We start from the raw sequence: 23,076 nt of genomic DNA, 5'->3' as shown, positions 1-23,076 counted from the left end.
TCTGGGCGCCCAGGGTCTCCCGGGAGGTTAGCAGAATTGCTGAGACCGGGACCCCAGCCACCTGACCCCCGGAATGACCTTCTCACCTGTGGTGATGCTTCTGTCACTGCTGTTTCATTCCCTCTCTCCTGCCCCACCGTAAGTGGGAAGCTTGAGCACTTGCAGGCCTGTTCCAGAATGCTCTCTGGATCCAGCAGGTGGGAAGGACTAAGTAATTAAAGGAGCAAGAACAGATTGGTGGCTTCCATGAAATTAAGGAGCGGGGCCCGGTGCCTGCAGCCCTGCGTGGTGTCCCCTGCCATCTGGTGAGGGCTTACTGAGAGTCCCTGGTGGGGACCGACCCAAGGAAGCTATGGCCCCTCGCAGGCAGGGGCGGACAGAGAGTAATCGGGAAGGGAAAAGAGAAAAGGCTCATTGTTCAGCCTCCAGGAGGCTCACTGGGTGCCCAGAGCCGCAGAGCCAACCAGCTGCGCACCTGCTCCGCCAGAACCGCTCCCAGCAGGAAGCTAATTGTGGTGCTCAGGTTCTCAGGTTTCAGGAGCCACAGGCTCTGGGCCAGGTGCAGCCCCACATCCCTCCGAGGACCCTGCAGGTGGTGCTACCAGCCTCCCTTTAATGGCTCAGCAGACAGGCCTGGAGAGGGTAGGACTTTTGCTTGGGGCCACAGAGCTATGAGTGGCAGAGCCAGGGTTCAAGCCCATTTCTTCATTCAGCAGTGGCTGCTTGAGGCCAGGCCTGGCTCTGGGCACTGAGCACGCAGCGGTGAGCCGTGGTGGGGAGGATCCTCACCTGCTCGAAGCCGTTGCTTCATTTTCCACCTTCTTCCTTCCCGTACTGCCTCCCAGCCCTCAGCCGTCATGGTGCTGAGCATTCTGAGGATGGAACCGTTCCCTTCACCACCAGCCCACTGGAAGGGACCCTGAGAATTCACACAGATGAGCCGCTTCACTGGGGCGTGCTGAGCCCGCGGTCACATGGCAGGCAGGACTAGGACCCGCAGGCACTTTTCCAAGCCCCAGACCAGGCCTGAGAGCCCGGCGGTATTGACTGAAAAGTGCAGGTGTGTGGATTTGGGAGGAAGGTCTTTCATTCATTCAGCAAACCTCTGTGTCAGGCGCTGTGCTGGAGCTGGGGACCAGGGGAGTGGGGGGCAGGCCAGGGTTGAAACAGCTCGGCTCTTTCCATAGCCTGGGGTCAGGGAGACCCGGAGGAAGTCCAGTTCAGCTGAACCCTCCCCAGACCGGCATGGGGAGGGGGAGTGTAAGATTACACAGAAACATCGAGCCTCCTGGAAGATCTGGACTTTATCCTGAGGACACTGGTTCCAAGCTAGGAGGGGCAGCGTCAGATGGGGCTTTTGCTTGGCTTACAGGCACCTGGCTGGGAGCCCCCTCGGGAAGGCCACTTCTGTTGTGCAGGTGAGCATTGGTGGTGGCACAACCAGCGTGGAACAGTGGCACAGGGAAAAGGGTGGGACTTGAGAGGTATCAGGGCATGGAATAGACAGGCCTAGTCGTGCGGGGTCAGTGAGGGAGGATTTAGGGTGGTTCCTGGGTTCCTGGCGTGGGCGGCTGGGTGGACGGTTACATCCCTGACGGGTTCCAGAAGGAGGAAAGTTGGTAATGCCCGAAGCTGTACAAGCATCCTGGGTGCCAGGCTCAGGTCATAGGTTATCAGCTCAGGTTGTTGGAACAACTGTTTGAGCAAGTTCTTTGCGCCCTGTCTTTTTTTTTTTTTTTAATATTGATTGATTGATTTTTGGCTGCGTTGGGTCTTCGTTGCTGCGCGCGGGCTTTCTCTGTTTGCGGTGAGCGGGGGCTACTCTTCATTGCAGTGCGCGGGCTTCTCATTGCGGTGGCTTCTCTTGTTGCAGAGCACAGGCTCTATGCGTGTGGGCTTCAGTAGTTGTGGCACGCAGGCTCAGTAGTTGTGGCTTATGGGCTAGGTTGCTCTGCGGCATGTGGGATCGTCCCAGACCAGGGCTTGAACCCGTGTCCCCTGCATTGGCAGGCGGATTCTTAACCACTGCGCCACCAGGGAAGTCCCTTACGCCCCGTCTTGCAGTGGAGGGTCCCAGGCATGATGGGAACCGACTGTAAAGCCCAGGTCCCCACCCTCCCTGCAGCCTGGCCCAGACCCCACTGGCCCTGCTCCTCTCTCTCCCTTACCCAGCCGGCACTCGGGCCTCCCGCATGCACAGGTGTACCCACCACCTGCCGCCCTGTACACGTGGGGAGGTGCCCGTGGGAGTCCTTCCACTCCTACTGCCTAGGAACACGGGGGCCCACCTCTGCCTCCACCCTGGGCATGGGCACCGCTCCGCCCCCCACGTGGGCACTCACCTACCCCCGCCCCCCAGGGTGCAGCACATGGGGCAGAGTCTCTCCAGCTATCGCTTGATTCTGTCACCCACCCTGCATCCTGCCTGTGCTAGAGAAAGCTCCACGAGGACAGAGGAGGGGTGGGGTGTGCCCTCCCCTCCCTTCCCCCACACTCAGGCCTGCTGGGCTGGAGATGGAGCTGAGGCTCCGAACTGAAGTGGCCCTTTGTACATTGTCCCTGGAGGACGGGCGAGCCTGGCGGGAGGGGCTGGCACTGCCGCGGCTGCCTGGGCAGGACGGCGCTGATCCCAGCAGGGCTGGGGGGGCTTTCTCTGCAGCAGTGGAGGGAGCCCCGCTAGGTGGGGGTGTGCAGTGGCGGGCCTGCTGCCTCGGGCACCCCCAAACCAGATGATACTTGCCACCAGGGGTCTAGCATCACTTCTCATATGAGTTCCATCCTCATTCAACAGCTGTTTATGGAGCTCCTGCTCTGGGCCAGGCTTTGTCCTAGGGGGTGGGGAGCTGTGACCGATGACTGGGGCCCATGGTGACCCTGCTCTCATGTTGTTGACATTCCAAGCGAGCAGGGTGTGGGTGGGGGAGACAGACCACTAACACATAAACAAGGAGACAGATAGCTTCCGCGGTGAGGAGTGTTGTGGAGCAGATGACCCGGGAGGGGACGGCCCCTTTAGCTGGCTGGGCAGGAAGGCCCCTCTGAGCAGGCGGCTGGCATGTGGAGATCTGAGGGAAGGGCATTCCAGGCGGAGGGAACAGCCAGTGCGAGGACCCTGAGACAGGTGAGCCTGGGGTGTGGAAGGGACGGGAAGGCAGGGGCTGTGGCTGGAGTCAAGTGGACAAGGGAGGCGAGGTCAGCAAAGATGCAGGGACCTGATGGCCAGGGCCTGTGGGTGCAGAAAGGAGTTTGGATTTTATTCTGAGTGTGATGAGGGGTTTGAGCAGAGGGGTGTGGCCTGGTGGGGATTTGCAGTGACAGAATTTGCGGGGCTCAGTGCCAAATGAAAATGCAGGGCCCCTTGTTCAAAAATTAAGAATTTCAAGACGGAAAATAAATAAAGGCAAGGGGAGCCAGTGAGGAGGAGGAGTAGAGGCATTTTGGAGGGAGGCGCCAACAGGCCTAGCAACACCCCAGCCAGACCACCCAGGCACGTGGTGAGGCTGTGTGAGAGCCGGCATGAACCTCAGCCTAGGAGATCAGAGGACTGGTCTCTGTCAAGGAGCTTTGGGTGTTACCCCGTTTAATTCTCATGAGGTGAGGGGCTGGGATGATCCCATATTGTAGACGGGGACTCTGAGGTCCAGGGATATTGAGTGACCTGCCCAGGATCACACAGGGGGTCGAGAAGGCACAGGGGCCGGATTTGAGTACAGTTCCCCTGGAGTTTGGATTCCAGGGAGCTGCTGCCCCATTGCTCTGTCACTGAGTGCTCTGTCTCGTGAGAGATGGGGCTGGGGGCATCTCACATCGTGCCGGGCCCCAAAATGAGTTCTTGTAGAGGCAGAAAGTGCTCAGCCCCGGCCTGACTGGCCTTGTTTTTTCCTCACTGTGAGTCTGGGAGGTGTGGGTGTTCTGATTTCCATTCCACAGATGTGGAGACTGAGGCAGGGCAGGGCTGGTCTCGGCCCCTGGACTTGTCTGCTCTGGCCGCCCTCTCTTCCTGACGGGCCAGGGCGGGTCATTTGGGTCTGGAAGACCGAGTGGCTGGGAGGTGGGCCAGGATCTGCAAGCCCGAGGTGCAGGGGTCTCTGGGGGGGTTTCCTCCCCACTGGCCTCAGTGGGCTCCATAAGGATGTGAGCAATAGGCCTGCGTGGGGCGGGGCTCTGTCCACATTCGTTGAAGGACTGACAGCGTGTTACTGTCATGAACTGGAAGAAGCCGGGTTCTTCTCAGTCCTTCAATCAGAAGCTCTATTAGTGATTAATAGTCTGCCCGAGTCATCATTGCTGCCTCCTGCTGCCTTGGCTCCGCCTTGGCTGGACCCTGACCTCCTCTCTCTTCCTCCTTTCTCTCCCTTCCAGCACTGCACGCCGCCCTGCCTCTCCCAGCCCTCTCCCTGCAGAGGTGACCCAGCCCCTGGGCCCTTGGGATGTCCCCCTACATGGGGGTGTCCTCTCAACTCTCCTCACTCGGGCCTCCAGCCACCCTACTGGGTGGGGCTGACCCTATGTGACAGAGGGAGACACTGAGGCACAGGGGGGCTGCAGGGCAGGCAGACAGACCAACAGGAAGTTTCTCTCCCGAGCAGGCTGGGGTTGAGGCGCCCCTGCAGCGCCGCGCCCCCCGCCCCCCCGGGAGCCGAGGGCTAAGCTGGATTGTGAGGAGGGGGAGAAGGAGTCCCAGGGGTATGGGGCAGCGTGTTTAAAGGCCTCTGATGCATCCCACCCTCCAGCAGCACGAATGCTGGCAGCTCTGCCGGCCAGCCCCCTTCTGCGCCAGGGCCTGACTTATGTCTTCACCCTCTCGGGAGGACCCCGGAGAGGGCCATTCCTAACGCAGAGAACTAATGCCTTGCCAGTGGTGGGCTTGGACGTGGAGCTAGGCAGTACGGTAGCTCTTTGGGGGTCTCCTCTGAGCCCTCTGATTTCTCGTCCCTGGCCAGCCTCTTTTCCCACCCCCCCACCCCCCCGGAGAGCTGGGCCCCCGTGCAGGTGAACGGCCCAGGTTCTCTAATGGGCAGAGTCGGATTCAGACCCAGGTTCCCCAGCTCCTCTCCCCGCCCCCAGCCCCCGCTTTGTTTGAGCCACTGGGTCCCACCAGTGGAGCGAGTTTGCTTCCGAGCTCTTCTGCGTGCACCTCCGTGTCCCATCCGCATCCCGCTGGACGTGCCCAGCAGCCCCTTGGGAGTCAGGGCACAGTTCACGGTGACCTTCTGCCCAGAGAGGGAGCAGGGAGAGACTCCAAGAGGAGCTGGGCTCGCGGTTTACTGAGCGCAGGGCACCGACAGGCCCCTCATCTGTGAGACAGAAACGCCAGGTGCCCTCACCTCCTCAGCTCCTGGCTCTGGGGAGCGGCTCCCGCAGGGTGGGGTTGCCTTGCCCTGCTGCTCGGTTACCTGTTTGTACCTCGTAGATGAGGAGACTGAGGCCCGGAGAGGTGAGGCCACCCAGCTGGGAAGAGGTGGAGCCAGGAAACTAGCCCCGATGAAGGGCAGAGCTGGTGTCAGGCCAGGCCAGAGTTGGCTCACCACATACTCACCTAACTGCTGCCTGCGCTCAGCTTGGGGGTTGGGGGACAGCCTCCAGGGACAAACAGCTGCCGTCAAGCCATATAGGCCGGGAGCGGGGTCGGGAAGCACGGTGCGGCCGCCGGGATGGGACACTGCCTTACCTGTGGCGTGCCACGCCGGGACCCGGGGCAGGTGATGGGTGAGGTGAGGGGAGGGTGGGCCTGGGGGTTCCAGGGAGGTGCCAGGCAGAGATCAAGGCAGGGTGGGCTGGTGGGGAGCGGGAGGGCCCAGGGGCTGGGTCGGCCACTCTGCTGCCACTTAGAGGGTGAGTCAGGCTGGTCACTCAGACTCTGAACCCCTTTCCTCACCTGGGATGGTGATGGGGGCTAATGTAAGGGTCAGATTAGAGCTAAAGCACTTAGTGCACCTGCCAGAGAGTGGCTCTGGGATAGGCCTCAGGTGGGCCCTCTTCTTCCCCCCATACGGGCTGGTAGGGGTGGCCACGGGCGCGGGGGTTTGTGTGTCCCCAGGCGATACAGCCAGGCCCAGCTGGCAAACTGCAAGCAGACAGAAACCCCTGAGTGGTGGGTGCAGTCGGTGTGGGACCCTCCCTCACTGTCTCTGAGCGCCAGGTCAGAAGGGCTAGGGAAAAAATAATGGGGAAGGTGGGGATAGAAGTTGAAGAGAGGGAGGGTGTGGGCAAGAGGGCAGTACACATGGGCAGGCGACAACCCCTGGCAGGGGTCTGCAGGAGTCAGGTCCCCTAAGGAGCTTCAGGCCGCCAGAGCTCCTGAAGTCCAGGCCTGGCCTCAGAGGTCTCTCAACTTTTTAGAGCATCAGACCCCCTTCAGGCTACTGGAGACCCTGACACGGGACCCTGTCCAGGGTGATCTGTTCCCATTGGAGTTGGTGGGGGATGGGAAAGGGCTCTGGGGCTCCTGCAGCCTTTCAGGGAAGCCTGGGTTTTGTGAAATGTGGTTTTAAGTCAATGCAGCCCAGCCTTGAGAGTGCCACGGGGGAAGGGGGCGCTCATATTGTTCCAGGGGGAGTCGGGGGCGGGGGGCGGGGAAGCTGCAGGCAGAGGGGTTTTGGGAGGGTGCAGCTCTCCTGGGCATGGGGCTCTGGTGCCTGGTCTGGGCACATGCCAGAGCCAGGGAGGATTGTGACCCACAAACGCAGGCCCACGGGCTCCTGCTGGGGGCCGGGGCAGACGTGCAGGGGCCTTTGGGCCGGGCTAGGCTCAAGGCAGCAGCCTAGACTTTGTGCGGGAAACCCTGAACGAGAAGCCGCAGGGGTGGCGTGTGGGTGTGAGTCCTGCTGCTGCCAGCTGAGTCTCAGGCAGGTCCCTCAGCCCCTGTGCCCCTCTCCTCGCCGCCCAGTTGCCTTCAGGATAATGGAGTAAGGCCAGCGCACACAGCACCTGGCACCCGCGGGCACTCGCACTCAGTAAGTGCCAGCTGCCCTGAAGAAGGCGGTGGTGATGGAGGCGCCATCTCCTGGGAGGAATGTTCCGGGCTTGCTGCTCTCCAGCCCTGCCCAGCCCTGCCCAGCTAGAGGGTGTAGCTGTGTTGACCTCAATAAAGAGGTAAACTGAGGCCAGCTCAAAGAGGTGAGGACAAGCAAACTGGAGCCAGCTACCAGCGAGTCTGTGGAGGGTTTGGGGCAGGTCGTATTTACGGGCAGGGACTGTAGAGGGGAGAGTTCAGTGAGGGTTTGTTAAAATCGGAAGCAAAAGGAGACCAGCCTGAAAAACTTCTTGAGCAGACAGAATCAGTCTAGTCACCCAAACAAAGCTCAATCTGGTCCACTTTGTGAGACCAACTCGACCTGGGTCATCTTCCATTCTGCCTCTGGCAAAACTTTCCAAGGTTGATAGGAGGCAACCTCTGATCAACCCTCCAATCCAAGAAAATTCCATCGCTATCAGTTTTCGGGAAATCAAGTCTCCTGGTCTTTAAGTTTTGTCTCCCTGAGGGCACATGCTTGAGACTCTCCATTTTACATCCTCTGGTTCTATTTTAGATTGAAAATCTTTCACAGCAGCCTTAGGATTGCTGACCCAAGAGGGTGCTGACCAAGATGGGGTGCCCAGGCTTCTGCCTAAGGAGCCCCTGAAGTGTGGGGAGTGTCCTTGCCACTCCTCGAGGCCCTACACCCCCTCACAAGACTTGGGGCCCCTGCTTTGCTGCCGCTGCACTGGGGTTCCCAACACACAGGCTTCTGTGCCCTTGGCCCAATGCCTGGGCCGCTGTCCCCACTCTGCGCGGTGGCTCCTTCTTGACCTTGAGTCTCGGCTGAAGTGTCCTCTCCTCGGGAGGCCCTCCCTGACGCCTGGCATCCTCTGTTGGCCGGTTCTCTCATTTGTCCTCTGTCCCTCCACTGGACTGAGCTCTGTGAGGACCTCATCCCCCCATCTGGCTCCTGCTGCACCCCCAGCTCCACGCCCGGGGCCAGTCTGCTCTCTCCACCCACCCCAGGACAGGGCAGAAGCACCAGCGGCCCGACCTCGGTCCTCATATCCCCGCAAGGCCCTCTCACAGCCCCAGGGTGGCTTCCCTCCACCCTGGCCCAGCGCCCGCAGATCCCCGTGCCTGAAATTCCGCCGTAGTGCTCCTCGCTCTGGCTTGTCCCGAACACTCACTGAATGTCTGTCTGTCTGGGCCCCGGGCTGGGCGTGGGGAGCACGGGCCCCACCTGACTTGGAGAATTCACGATGTGGGAACGGAGGTTGGCGAGGCAGGGGACCAGCCCAGTTGCTGCTGAGGTTTGCTGTGACAGGGCAGAAGCAGGGGTTGGAAGAGACGGTTCGGTGGTGCCCGGTCACGTGGAGGGGGGGTTAGGGTTAGGGTTAGGGCTGGGGCACCTTGGAGGGGTGCCGGATTTGGGAACGCCTGTTCTCAGTGCCCACAGAGCCCTTTCTGTGGGGTGTTTGTATGTCTCTGCATCTAGCCCCTCTCCTTGTCCCCAAAGCCACCCAGGAGTGCCTGCTTCCACCTCAGAGGCCTTGGTCTCCCGCCTCCTGTGACAAACGTTCACCGTGTGCCCCTCACCAGCTGTTGTTTCACACCCACTTCCTGTTCCAGGCACTTTAGATACGCGGACCACTCACCACAGCCCTGTGACATGGACGCCATTATAGCCCCATTACACTGATGAGGAAGCCGAGGCCCAGGGAAATGGCGAAGTCCTGCCGTCCGGCTGCAGGGTCTGGACGCTGCCTCAGGTGGCCTGTGTGCAGATCCAGGCCTAGGCCCCTCCCCCAGGCTTGGGGCAGTGTGTGTCCCGGCCTCGCACTGACCACCGGCACCTGCTTGTCCTCCACGGCTCTGCTTCTGCTCTTCTTCCTTCCCAGACTTTCCCCAGGTCCCGCCTCCAGCCCCTACTCTCAGTCCCAGGATGTCTGGCCCCAGTCCCCCCAGGGCTGCATCCCTCCTCCCGCTCCCTCCCTCAGTCACCTAGTATTTAGCAGGTACCTCACCACTGCCCCCTCACTTCAGCACCACAGCTGTCCTGCTGTGTGTCCCCGCCCCCTCAGCTCCTCCACCACTCCCACAGGGCGGGTGCAGTAGACCCGGCTCCCTGCCTCCGTCCTCCACAGTCCCTCTAATCCTGGGCGGTCCAATGCAGTAGCCACTAGCACACGTGGCTATTAAAACTAAAAATTAAATTAAATTGTTAATTAATTCCTCAGTCTCCCCTGTCAATTTCAAGTGCTCAGTAGCCACACGTGGCTAGTGGATGGTGCATTGGACAGCCCAGGCCTAGACGTTTCCACCATTGCAGACTGTGCTGTTGGACAGCTCTGGAAGCAAACAGTTTGATCACCCTGAGGCACAGGCTGTTGGGGTTGCGCCACTCAGAGCCTTCAGTGGCCTGGGGCTCAGGCCAGTGTCACCTCCCCCTGCCCCCTTTAAAAGTGGAGGCTTTGGGGCTTCCCTGGTGGCGCAGTGGTTGAGAATCTGCCTGCTAATGCAGGAGACACGGGTTCGAGCCCTGGTCTGGGAAGATCCCACATGCCACGGAGCAACTGGGCCCGTGAGCCACAGCTGCTGAGCCTGCGCGTCTGGAGCCTGTGCCCCGCAACGGGAGGGGCCGCGATAGTGAAAGGCCCGCGCACCGCGATGAAGAGCGGTCCCCGCACCGCGATGAAGAGTGGCCCCCACTTGCCGCAACTAGAGAAAGCCCTCGCACGAACCGAAGACCCAGCACAGCCAAAAATAAATAAATAAATAAATAAATAAATAAAAAAAAAAAAAAAAAAAAAAAAAGTGGAGGCTTTGTGGGTCTCATACCCTGGAGAGCACTGGGTTTGCACAGGTGAGCAGAGGAATACTCTACAAGTTGCTTTACCCTCTGAGCCTCAGTTTCCTCATCTGTAAAATGGGGACAATAATTCCTACCTCCGAAGATGGTTGTGAGGGTCAAGTATAAGTAAAACCCCCAGCTGACAGCTGGCACAGATTTAAGCATGTGCTGGGTGGTGACCATCGAGTTAACATGAATAAGGCAAGGCGGAGGCAGCTTTCAAGGCAGGGGTCACAACAGCTGTGAACTTCGGTTCTGGACAGTGGGAGCCACTGCAGGCTTCTGAACACAAACACCCCACTGGCTGGTGCTGGAGGATGACTCATCTGTTTAGCCTCCAGTGCTGTCCAATAGGACATCCTGGGACGGTGGAAATGTTCTATATCTTCCCCACCCATGGGCTTTTGGGGACCAGAGGCTGATGTCCTGGCTGGGCCAGTGACCGGTGGGAAGAGGGGAGGAAGCCCCAGGGAGTCGAGGGCGGGTCCCAGCCTTGGAGACTAACTTTCCCAGGCATGTGCTAGCCACTCTGTGGGAAAGTCCTCAGGCAGCTGAAGGGGCTGGGATCAGGCGGAGTGGGAGGGGTTTGGAAGAAGGAGAGAGAGGGTCAGGGTGCACAGGGGCTTGCTGTGGAGTAGCAGGGAGGGGGTGGGCTTCAGCATGGGCATGGGACTGAGCCTTCAGCCAGGCTCCCACCCTGGAGCCGAGCCAGCAGAGAGAGTGGGGCCCAGACCCTTGTGCCCAGGGAAGTGGCCTGGGTGCCCCGTCCGGCTAGTCTAAGAACTGGCTCCCAGTATGGCTCTGCCTCGCCTCTCTGGGCCTTAGTGTCCTTATCTGTGGATGGAAAGAGCAGCAGCTGCCCCCACCCCCAGCCCATGGTAAACAGGTTTTGCCAGGACATTCTGGTCACCTGGGCAGAGGGAGTCCTTGGCCGGGGCTGGCCCCTTGAGCCGATTCCCTCTCTCTGGGGAGTGCCGGGGAGCAGAATTTCTGGAGACTGAGGGTCATGATACACCAGACCCTCCCTTGGCCAAGACATTCATGGTTAGCCTGGGACAGGACTCCCAAATCTGCAGCCCCACTGGGCTCCAGGTCTACCTGTTGGCAGGTGCAGGATGCTTGGGGAGCCTCAGTTTCCATCTGCTTCATTCCCACAGGCCCTGGCTGGCTGAGCAAATAGCTTAGCCTCTTATTTTATTTATTTATTTATTTATTTATTTATGGCTGCGTTGGGTCTTCGTTGCTGCACACAGGCTTTTCTCTAGTTGCGGCAAGCGGGGGCTACTCTTCGTTGCGGTGCATGGTCTTCTCATTGCGGTGGCTTCTCTTGTTGCGGAGCACAGGCTAGGTGCGTGGGCTTCAGTAGTTGTGGCTCGCGGGCTCTGGAGCGCAGGCTCAATAGTTGCGGCGCACGGGCTTAGTTGCTCCACGGCATGTGGGATCTTCCCGGACCAGGGCTCAAACCCGTGTCCCCTGCATTGGCAGGTGGATTCTCAAAAACTGCGCCACCAGGGAAGCCCCAGCTTAGCCTCTTGAAGCCTCCATTTCCTCATCTGCAAAATGGAGACACACATATACCTTCCTTCAGGGTTGGTCCCATGAATGTGCCCCTGATTTCTCTCCAGCCCTTGCATCGGCAGTGCCTGGCTCACGGCAGGTTCTTGGTGAATGTCCGCCAGCAGCCTGGATGATGTGCTGCCTGTAGAGTGATCCCAGGGTGTAGGCTTGTTTTTTGTGGAGCCTGCCTGATGGATATGAACCAAAGGAATGAATAAAACAAGGAGAGACGCAGGAATAAACACAGCGTCAGCTGCTTCTCCCGTCTTGCCAGAACTCTGGAATCTATCATATTCCGTAGTCACCTCCTCTGCCTTTCTTCTCCGTGTGGGATTATGGAACCTCACGCTGGAAAGACCTTTGTTTAGTTTCAGAGTCGGGTGGTGGTTGCCGTCTTCTGATCTCTGAGATGCTGATTGGTTCTGCTTAGCCCCAAGGAAGAACCCAGAAGTGGTAGCGGAAGTTCCAGGGAAGCTGATTTAGGCCAATAGAAAGAAGAATTTCTAGCAGCGCAAATGGCCTGGAATGGGCGATACTAAGAATTGGACAAGCAGAGGCCAGATGGGCACTTGGCAGGGACACTGGCCTAGGGTGAAGGTTTGGGCAATATTCTTTTTCCAGGGTCCTTCAAACCTTGGGAGAGGAGTCTGGACCCTCCATGGGGCTCGAGATTTCCCAGTTCTGGCCTTGGTTCTGAAAGCCAGATGGGCCACTGAGAGTGCCCTGCAGGGTGGTGGGTGCCAGTCAGTAGTAAGCAACTCCCCAGTTGGCCCAGTCCTTTAACAGAGCTGGCCAGGAGCAAGGCCTGGCACACGGAACTGGCAGAGCCCTTTGGTAACATGGGGCAGAACTGGGATGGGGTGGAAGTCAGCCTTCAGCTCAAAGTCAAGGTGCCCTTTGAAGCAGATGGGTGGTGGTGAGGGTCCATCTGAAGGTACTTTTGGGTTGGGGGTTGTAGATGGGCCGATTCCTGCCAGGAATGGAGACTGAGGGTGGGCTGTGCGACCTCTAAGATTCTCCCATGGATATTCTAAGAGCACCCTGAGCACCTGCTAGGTGTCGGACCTGTTCACTGCTGGCCCCTTCTCCCAGTTGGAGGAGTTGAGTGCCCTGCGGCTCTCCCAGAGCTGAGGACACCAGGGATCACAGCTGTCACCAGGGTGTTGTAAGGCAGGTGGGGAAGGGGGCCAGAGGGTGGCAGACAGGGGAAGTGGCCATCAGGACAGAAGCTGCTGAACCACAGAGGAGGCTGGCAGGGGCCAGGGTGAGGCTGGCCAAAGGCATCCCAGGGCCGAGCTAGGACCCTGGTCAGCGCATGTGAGCTCAGGACCACGGAGAGCTCCACAGGAGACTCCTGTCACCCGGTGACAGCTGTCAGGGTGCGTCTGCACCCGGGAGGCTGCTGCCCACCTGGCTAGCCCCAAAGTCACAGCCTGTGGCCTCCAGGGAGCACCTGTCTTCTCTCTGGCCAGCAGCCCCCACTGGACTCAGCCTGAGCCCAGACCCCAAGGTTGTGACTGAGTCGTGGGGTGAGGCTCATCTGTTTCTGTCTCTCACCTCATAAGCTTATCAAGCAGAGCCCAAGGAAGGAGGTCACTAGGAGAAGGGAGAAGTGGGAAGAGGGAGGGAAAGAAGAAAATCTGCCCAGCTAGAACCTTCTGGGCATGGGCACAGCTGCAAGTCAGTACAGAAAGAGGAGGCCCAGGGTGGGCTGGTCCTGCCACTATCCTGGGTCTGGGTCAGCCTCCTGCATCCATGATTATCTGGCTACCAGGAAGCACCTGGCCCATCCCCCATCACCCTCACGCCGGAAAGCCAGGCCCCTGGGGCTGGGTGCAACTCACGGAGCGTGTGTATGTGTGTCGACTTTTCTAGGGAGGCTCCCAGAGAGCCTCACTGTTCTTCCCTCCTTTCCTTGGAGCCCCAGGACGCGGGTCACTCGTTTCCCAGCCCACCCCCCGTCAGGCTCAGGTTCTGTCCAGGCTCCACTTGGGCCCCCACTCTGCTCCTTGCTGCTCTTAAACAAGGCAGCACCCACCAGGGCCCAGGCCCTGCCAGGGGCTCAGCTCCGAGCCTTTGCACCAGCTGCGCCCCCCACGTGAAGTCCCTCTCTACTTACTCTTCTTCCAGGCGGGAGAATAACAGTAATGATAAGATGAGCTGAAGCTTATTGGGCTCTTACTATGTGCTAGGCACTCTGCATGGATTATTATTCGACCCTCATTTTCTGGATGAGCCAAAGGAGGAAAGTTACTCACCTGCTCCAGGCCACACAGATAGGAAGTGGCAGAGCCGGGATTGGAGCTGGGCAGTCTGATTCTAGAGTCTGTGCGCGCGCAAGTGACAGTGAGCATGTGGAGGCGGCTCTGGAGGCCGGGGCTCTGGAGGCCGGGCCCCCTGCCTCGGGGTCTCGTGTCCAGCTGGGGAGACGGACATCTGGGGAGATGGGCTGAGCATGGCGAGCGCTGGGAAGGGGGCAGGGGTGGGGCTGTGGATTGGTCTCTCCGATTTGGTGTCTCATTTGAAGTGGGCAGGGCAGTGCTTAGAGAGAGGACCCTGCAGAGAGAGCTGCCTCCAGCCCCAGCTCTGCCATTGGCCATCTCCGTGGAGGCCGTTGAGGGGTGGCCTCCGCCCCAGTCAAAAGCTGGTCCATCCTGCAGGTCCTGGATCCACCGAATGTGACTCCTTGCTCACACTTCACATCCAGGTCATCGGCAATCCAGCAGAATCTAACCGCTTCCCGCAGCCCCGCCTCTCGCCCAGACACTGCAGTGACCTCCTCGCCACTCTCCCTGCTCTGCCCTCGAGGCAACAGTCTGCTGTCAGCCAAGCAGCCCAGGAGAGCCTGCTCAGACTGGAGGCTCTGCTCAGAATCCTCCCGTGAAAGCCGCACTTCCGGCCGCGGCCCCAGGCCCCGTGCGATCTGGCCTGTCCACCTCCCTCCGCTCTGCCCTCCGTGTGTCTCCTCGCTCGTGCGTGGCAGACGCTCTCCTTCTGGGCGCCGGCTGTTCTGTTGCCCGGAACCCGCTGCCCCGCACCCTCGTCTTCTGGCCTCACTCTTCTCAGTGACGCCCTCCCTGGCCACCTGATGACCACTGAACCTGCCCCCCCTCCTATCCTTTACCCTGTTTTATTTTTCTCCAGAGCACGACTCTTTGTAACGTACCATATGATTTGCAGCAGTCCCTTGCCCTGCTCACCCCCGTGCCCGCTCCACGGGATGGGGGTTCTTGTCATCCGCGTCCCCTGTGCTCCCAGGGCCAGCGCAGTGCCTGGCACCCCGTGGGCTCTCAGTAAGTAGTCGCTGAGTGAATGGAGGAGACGGGTTGGGTGACACCCCACGGGGGGTCATGTGGGTCAAATGCAATGGTGGCTGTTCCATCCACTGGGTTGTCTTCACTGGTCACTGGTGGACTGTCCGTGGCACCCTTATCACCCCACTTGGGTTGATCTTGGCAGATGGAAGGGACCCAGGACAGCTTTACCACTGGATGAAATCCCATTATTGACCCCACAGAATCGAGTCTGACCCTTGCTAATTGTGTGTCACTGAACAAGTTATACCATCTCTCTGGCCTCGGTCTCCTCATCTGTATAATGGAGAGGACAAGGGTACCTGCTGCGTGTTGGGGGGATTCAGTGAGGACATGCATGTAATGTGCTCAGGACAGTAGCTGGCCTGTAAGGGTCAGCGATCATCAGCTTTATCGTTACACCTGATGGTTCTGGATGAAGCTTTATAACGGAGGTAGAAATGCTGGAGCTGGGGCCAAATTTGGTTCCATGGCTTTAGCCCACAGCCAGGCCGGCTGCTCCAGGGAGGGCTATGGTCTCAGCTGTCAGGAGGAAGAGGCTGGCTCAGGAACAGAACCTATGTTCAGGTCCTGTTCAGTCACCTTCTTAAGGTTCTTTGCGGAAAGTCTCATCATCTTTCTGAGTCTCAATTTCCCCACCTGTAAAAATGGGGCGATTACAGTCCTCAGTCTCCCAGGGTTGGTGAGACTTACATGAGACCCCGGGTGCCAATGCTTATTTATTTATTTGGTTTCTTATTAATATGCCATTCGGTCTAAAAAATGTATCTGAAGCACTTATCAAAATACTTGAAGATAAGATAAAAAGGGATCGGGCCAAGAAGAATAAGTTTAAAAAACACAGGCAGCTGTGTGTGAAGGTGTCCTGGAAAACTTGGCCTGTGAGGCACTGACTTGCTCTGGGCCAACCACCGTGTGTCTGTGAGCCTCCTAGCAGCCCGAGCGATGAGGGAGATACACTCGGTTCCATGATTCTTGGCGGCAAGCCAGGCTGGGGCCTTATCAAACGGCCTCACCCTGAAGACCCCACTGATTAAGAGGGGGATCCCAGGCACTGGTGAGTCTGTCCTCTGAAGCGCACAGCTGGCCAGGTGTAACTAGATCCTGAAAGCCAACCTGACCAGGGAGCCAAGGGGCAGCTGGGTCAGTGTGACCTCAGCAGGGCCGTAGGGGCCCCTTTGCTCTAAGCAGGGCATTCACTTGCCTCCCTGAGTTTCACTTACCTTCCTAGGGCCTTTGTTCACTGCTGCCAGGGAATTTAGTCTGAGTGGCAGCCCCAGCCTTGCCCTTCACAGCTCACGGCCAGTCCAGCAAGGGCTGGGATGGGATGCCCCACAGAGACACGCCCCAAATGGGGAAAATAATCCGCCAGAAGAATCAGGGCTGCCTTGCCAGGTCCTAAAAGCCCTCGGGTGGGTCACTCTGGAGGCTTCTGCAGTGTCGCCTTGTGCTTAGTCCCTACCCCAGCAAGAGCTCCTATCCGCCCGCCTCCATTGGGCCTCAGCCCTTTGCCCCTCCACTCGCCCTGCTGGCCTGGCCTGCCTGGTCTCACTTTGCCAGAGCAGGGCTGGAACCTATGGTGGGGAGAGGAACCTGGAAGACCCACTTCAAAATGTTGCCAAGGAGCAGCCCTCCCTCCTGCCTCCCAGTGGAGACCTGTCCCCCCTCTGCCCTGGGGCAGCTGACATTTAGCAGAGGTCAGGCCCTCACCCCTGACTGTCCTGCCTCCTATAGTCAGCTGTGCCGGCCCCCCGATGGCAGGCTCCAGGGGGGTCAGCATTTAAACTGGAGGAGGGGGGACATCTGGGTCCTGAGAGCACAAGTACCGCCCTGGCCAGCGGGATCGGCGACTCGACTGCTCCTCACTAGCGTACTCAGGACTCCTCACCAAGGTGAGGCCGGGGAGGGCGGGCCTCCTTCACAGAATGAAAGGGTTGGTGGAGATGGTCCTTAAAGTTTTGTTCTGGGTCCAGCATTTCATGATTTTGTGCCTTATGACCATGTAGCTTAGAGAAAATTTATGTTGGAGTCTTCCAGCCTCGAGCTTTGAAAGAAGCGAAAGTTTATTGAGCACCTGCTGCACAGCAGGAACTCTGTGCCCATTTCACAGATGTAGAAACTGAGGTTCAGAATGGTGAGGGGCCTTGCTTAAGTTAGGATATGGAGGGGAGGGTATGGCAGGAAGGCACCCAAATGACCCAGAGGAAGAACCAGAGATGTAAGGGGAAGCCACAGAAAGGAACATTTTAAGGGAAAGGACAGCGTCCCCTACGCAGGGATCTATGGAAGGGGACGTGAAAACACCAGGTGCCAAAGGCCGGTTTCTGTCCCAGCCCCTCCTGTGACTCTGTAGGTCATCCCAACCAAGTATGATAATAATTACAAAAAACTGAGAACAGAAAAATTGCATATAAGACTGGTGATACACCTCAAACACATGAACTGTTTATGGCTGGATATCAATCTACTGCCTGGCATGGGGTAATGAAGGGGAACTTTTACTTAATTTTGTCCTTTAAATATGTTAGAATTAAAAGTGTTCCCTTGAGACCTGGGAATTTTTTCAGTGAAAAAGGTTTGTCAATATAGCCACAAAAAAGATAGATAAAGAGACAGAGAGGTGGACAGATAGAAGGAGAAAGCACCCTGGGCGGTGCAGGGAAGGGGCCCCACCTCCGCAGCCTGCGACACACTCTCCCCCTCCCTTGGGGCCTGGAAGCCCCCTGGGGCAGGTTCTGCATTGCAGGGTTGCACTTTTCCCAGGATGCATTTTGTTCCTGGAGCAAAGCCTAGCAATGCAGCTGGTACAGTCAGGGTGGGGCGGGCCAGGTGCTGGAGCAGGTTGCCAGGGGGATGTGTGGTGACCTGGTGGTCTTGGAGGGGACAGGTTGTGGGAGTGGAGGGGTCCTGAGCCTGGTGGGGTTTCCTTGATGCTGGGGCTTCCAGGGGTCCTTGGTGCAGTGAGTTGGACTCAGAGGCTTGACTTCTAGAGGAGTCGCTTGACTTCTAGAGGAGTCGCCTGGAGGTGACTTCCTGCAGGGTCACCAGGCGCTGGTCAGGACATACACAAACACGGTGGCAACAAAGCCCTCCCCGTTCCCTCCCTTAGGAGAAGAGCCTCAGGCTCCCCTTGCCCGGGTCTGCAGACCCCTGACCCATCTGCTGTCTCCCTGTTTCCTGCAGGATGAAGATGAGACGCTACAAACTCTTTCTCATGTTCTGTATGGCCGGCCTGTGCCTCATCTCCTTCCTGCACTTCTTTAAGACCCTGTCCTATGTCACCTTCCCCCGAGAACTGGCCTCCCTCAGCCCTAACCTGGTGTCCAGCTTCTTCTGGAACAATGCCCCGGTCACGCCCCAGGCCAGCCCCGAGCCAGGCAGCCCTGACCTGCTGCGTAACCCGCTCTATTCCCACTCGCCCCTGCTCCAGCCGCTGTCGCCAAGCAAGGCCACGGAGGAAATCCACCGGATGGACTTTGTGCTTCCCGAGGACACCACCGAGTACTTCCTCCGCACCAAAGCCGGGGGCGTCTGCTTCAAGCCAGGTACCAAGATGCTGGAGAAGCCGCCATCAGGGCGGCCAGAGGAGAAGGCAGAGGCGGGCGAAGGCGCGTCAGCGCGGGGCCCGGGCCGGCAGCTGCTGAGCACCCGGGAGCGGCCGGGGGGGCGCGGCGCGCGGCGCAAGTGGGTGGAGTGCGTGTGCCTCCCGGGCTGGCACGGGCCGAGCTGCGGCGTGCCCACCGTGGTGCAGTACTCCAACCTGCCCACCAAGGAGCGCCTGGTGCCCCGGGAGGTGCCGCGGCGGGTCATCAACGCCATCAACATCAACCATGAGTTCGACATGCTGGACGTGCGCTTCCACGAGCTGGGCGACGTGGTGGACGCCTTCGTGGTGTGCGAGTCCAACTTCACGGCCTACGGGGAGCCGCGGCCGCTCAAGTTCCGCGAGATGCTGACCAACGGCACCTTCGAGTACATCCGGCACAAGGTGCTCTACGTCTTCCTGGACCACTTCCCGCTGGGCGGGCGGCAGGACGGCTGGATCGCCGACGACTACCTGCGCACCTTCCTGACGCAGGACGGCGTGTCGCGGCTGCGCAACCTGCGGCCCGACGACGTCTTCATCATCGACGACGCCGACGAGATCCCCGCTCGCGACGGCGTGCTCTTCCTCAAGCTCTACGACGGCTGGACGGAGCCCTTCGCCTTCCACATGCGCAAGTCACTGTACGGCTTCTTCTGGAAGCAGCCGGGCACCCTGGAGGTGGTGTCGGGCTGCACGGTGGGCATGCTGCAGACGGTATACGGGCTGGACGGCATCCGCCTGCGCCGCCGCCAGTACTACACCATGCCCAACTTCCGCCAGTACGAGAACCACACGGGCCACATCCTGGTGCAGTGGTCGCTGGGCAGCCCCCTGCACTTCGCCGGCTGGCACTGCTCCTGGTGCTTCACGCCCGAGGGCATCTACTTCAAGCTGGTGTCCGCCCAGAACGGCGACTTCCCCCGCTGGGGTGACTACGAGGACAAGCGGGACCTCAATTACATCCGGAGCTTGATCCGCACAGGGGGCTGGTTCGACGGCACGCAGCAGGAGTACCCGCCGGCCGACCCCGGCGAACACATGTATGCCCCTAAGTACCTGCTCAAGAACTACGACCAGTTCCGCTACCTGCTGGACAACCCCTACCAGGAGCCCAAGAGCACAGCAGACGGTGGGCGGTGGAGCAAGGGTCTGGAGGGAAGGCCACCCGCCAGGAGCAAATTGGACATGGTTGAAGGCTAAGGCTGCATGATCTTATAGGGCCAGTGGCTGGGGTAGGGGGGTGGGCAGCTGCCCCCCGTTACCTTCCTGTCTCCTTCCGCCGTCTGGGTGGCTCTTAAGAGAACCAGGAGTGGATAGGTGGGGGAGTCTTTCCTACTCAAGCCCTTGTGAATCCAGGGTCAGGCCTGTGAGCTCAGAAAACATCCTTCCTCGTCAGGAGAGGAGAGCAGGCCCTTTCACCCCTCCAAGAGTGCTGCAGCCAGGAGGTGCCAATGGAGAGTGCTCGGTGGTTACTGGGGAGCAGGGGAGGGTGGGGAAGGGAGCCTGCAGGAACTCCCTAGGGCAGCCAAGTGGGAGCTACGGTCCCCTCCGGGGAGAAGCCCACCATTCGGCCTCCTGGGGCTTTGGACCTGCAGTGGGAAAGGGGGATGCCGGGAGATCCCAGGGCTCTGTAAATAGATGCATTTGGGCCCAGGAGGAAGAAGGGACACCAAGGTGGGAGGGGATGAAAAGTGGCAGCTGGAAGGAAGCCCCGATGGATGCTTTGTAGTGTCCTCAGGAGTGCTGGGCCAGAGCGAGCAGGGACCTCCACCCGCCTGCCCCACAGGACACACTGCACGGATGGCCCTGTGCCCCCAGCCCCTGCGGACCTGACACAGGTGTGGGGCCTGGGGAAGCCTGGGAAGTCTTCCTTTTGGTTCCAAACCTGGCCTTGACATTCCTTCTTACTTTTGATATCGCTGTCTTGTGGGCTGCCCACCCAGTGCTTGCAAGACCAGGAGTCCAGTTCTCAGGGTGGGACGGGACCGTCAGGCAGCCTAGTAAGTCAGACCTGGGGGAGGGGCCTCCTCCTCTCCATCACCCCTTCCCACTGGATCCCACGGCCCCAGCTCCCCACCGTCTCAGGTGGAGTCACCCATGTGCCCCTCCTTGGGGCTGACTAGGGACCAGGAAGGGGCCATGAGGCTGCCCTGGGCCCAAGAGGGACATTAAGGCCAGTTGTGTGTCATCTCATTCCTTAGTTGCCTCGTGGGGGAGGGGATGTATTTGTTAGAGTAGATTCTAAGCTGCTATAATTAAGAGACCCCCAAATACAGTGGTTTAAGCAGACAGAAGCTGGTTTCTAACTTAACTCTCTAGAGGGAGGTTGTCTGGATCTGGTAGGGCAGCTCTGCTTTCCTTCCTCACACTTTCCAATTCTGGGTAGAGTGGTTGCTCAAGCTCCCACCATCACATGTGCATCCATGTCTGAGGGAAGCAGAAAAAGGCATGGAAGTGCACACCCTTCCTGTGAAGAGCATGAGCCAGAGATGGCACAGTCACTTCCGATGGCGTCTCACTGGCCAGGACTTAGTCACATGGCCACAAGTAGCTGCAAGGGAAGCGGGAAAAGTAGTTTTCAGCTGGGCTGCCCTGTTCATTTATTAAAGGAAGGAGGAGGAGAGGATGGATATGGGCACAAGGAGCATCTCTGGCACAAGGGGAGGAGGGGAGAGGCTAGAAATGACTGCTGCAGCTGTAGATCCTGCTCGCATGTTCAGGGCTCCTGAAACCTGCCCCTGCCCCCGTCACTGCCAGCCCAGGGCCAGGGTGCAGTGAGAGCCTGCCGCTGTGGGCTGGGAGAGACGCCCCCTCCCCGAGGCCCCCTCAGATGTTTACCCAGTGATGCCGGGTCGCAGAGCCTGCCTGTGGAACCGTACGTGTTTGTGCGTGTGTGTGTGTGTGTGTGTGTATTTATGGGCATGGGTGCATGCTTGCTGTATACTTGTACGTGACTGTGTCGGTGCGTCCCTGTACATATATGCTTGTGTGTGGATGTGGAAGCAGGGCCCGGGCCACCCTTTCCGAGACCTGGAGCCTGTGGCCACACCTCCTGCAACTTCCCAAAATGACTGAGGCAGAAAGCAAGCTGGGGAGTCCGGAAAGCCAGGCTAAAGGGGATGTTGGGTCTGTCTGTCTGTCTGTCTTTCAGTCCAAGGAATGAGAAGCCTCCCGACCAGAGTTCTGTAGGGCTGAGAGCCCACCACGACCCCCCGGCCCCTTCCCTCCACCCCAGCCCCTCCAGCCTCCAGCCGGGACTTTCTTGGGGTGTCTTATTGGGGGTTTCCTGATGCGCTGGGGGAGGAGGGCGTCTCCTTTGCCACAGCTCTGCCTGGGGAGGCGCCCAGCGTGGGTGTGGCTCGGGGAGCTGGCCGCGGAGCAGCCTCAGGCGGGCGGGCGTGAAGCAGGCGTGGGGGTCTCTGTTGCCGCCACTGTCCTTCCCGTCGAGGGGGTGTCCCAAGGGAACCCTTCCCTTGGAGGTAGAGCAGCCCCCTTCTCTCTGGCCCCTCTTGTGGCTAAGGGGCTCAAGAGGTCAGGGTGTCCCTGTGGCTCTGGGTCACCCAGGCCAGGGTGACCTGGCCTCACCTCCCAGCCACCTCTGCTTCCCGCCGGGCGGGCAGTCCCTGGGGGCTTCTGACTCGTGCCTGAGCCCCAGCCCAGGGCCCCCCTCCTTGACAGCTTCCTCGCCCCACGCCCCTGGCATCCTCTGCTGCTGCAGGGATGCCTCCTCCAGGCTATCAGGGGTCCCTGGCCTCCAGTTCACCAGCTCAGGGGCAGGGGACGGCAGAGGGGAGGAGCTCAGACCTGCCAGGCCCCACCTTCCCTCTCAGACCCAGGAGGGCCGGGTGCGTTCACGGTCACCGCCAAGTGGAGGCCTGGCCATGGAGTGGAGCGCACGGCTGCCAGCGGGCTGTGGGGGCCAAGGCGTGGGGTTGAAGAGCTTCACTTATAGGCACGTCAGACACTGGGAATTTCGGGGGCAGGGGAGCCCTGGGCCACTCCCCCAGTATGAAGGGAAACCAAGCTGTGAACGTGAGCACCCTGCACTGCTGGCCCTGGCGCCGCAGCTAGCTTTCTTCCTCTGGGAACCACGCGCCCCGTGGCCTCCAGACCCAAGGAGGCCCAGCACACCTCGGATCATGTTGGTTCCCATGGGCAGGCGTGGAAGAGCTTTGTGGACAAAGGTGACAGGGTGGGGAGACGGGACTTGCCCAAGCAGCGGGCAGAGTCCTGGGAAATGTGTAATTTAAGGACACCAATAATAATAATAGTATTATTTTTTTTGTAAGGGAAAATCAATATGTACATTCTGAAATCATTTTCTCTGTAAATGGTTGGATTTCATTTCACCCTTAAAGGGATGCTTAAAGGAGAAGATAATATTAATAAAAACAGCTACAAAGTCTGAAGTGTGTGCTTGAGTGGCCGGTTTGGGGGTGCTCTGGGGCAGGGAGGGGTGCGGGTGGGTAGCTCTGGTCTTGCTGGGTCGGTGGGGTGTGAGCCTGCCTGAGGACTGGACAGCGGTGAGGGAGGGGGCCGTTCTGAGCATCTTCATTTAGAGATGCAGTTACCCCCTCCCCTTGCCCCGACCAAGGGAGCATCTGTCCCTCCCACCGGTGGAAACGGGCCTGGAAAGGGAGGGCGCTGACAGTCCTTCACAGAAGGACCTGGCCTGGCAATACCCACCCTCCTGAGGTGGGTGGGGACCCCTTTGGGGATCTAGATGAAGACTTTGGTGCCTCTAGTGAGAGTGGAGCGATTCTCCTGCAATTGTGCTCTCAGTGGTCTTCCTCCCTACGCCTGT

At 59.3% G+C, this 23,076-nt stretch overlaps 1 protein-coding gene across 2 annotated transcripts in view; it reads left to right on the top strand.

The window, feature by feature from the left end:
* MGAT3 (beta-1,4-mannosyl-glycoprotein 4-beta-N-acetylglucosaminyltransferase) overlaps positions 1 to 22,659 on the top strand; it is a 30,814-nt gene extending 8,155 nt beyond the window's left edge. The window contains exons 1-2 of one of the 2 annotated variants that reach the window (XM_007189083.2): positions 1,350 to 1,418; positions 17,870 to 22,659. In XM_007189083.2, coding sequence (XP_007189145.2) covers positions 17,871 to 19,472 — 1,602 coding nt within the window. In that variant the 5' untranslated portion in view covers positions 1,350 to 1,418; position 17,870 and the 3' untranslated portion in view covers positions 19,473 to 22,659. Of the gene's footprint in view, positions 1 to 1,349; positions 1,419 to 17,869 lie in introns of those variants that run through there. The other variant, XM_057557699.1, reaches the window with a different exon arrangement.
* The last annotated feature ends 417 nt before the right edge of the window (positions 22,660 to 23,076 follow it).

This window comes from Balaenoptera acutorostrata, chromosome 11 (genome assembly GCF_949987535.1).
Source record: "Balaenoptera acutorostrata chromosome 11, mBalAcu1.1, whole genome shotgun sequence".
NCBI classification, from domain to species: domain Eukaryota; kingdom Metazoa; phylum Chordata; class Mammalia; order Artiodactyla; family Balaenopteridae; genus Balaenoptera; species Balaenoptera acutorostrata.
This window is presented reverse-complemented; position numbering and strand designations above follow the sequence as displayed.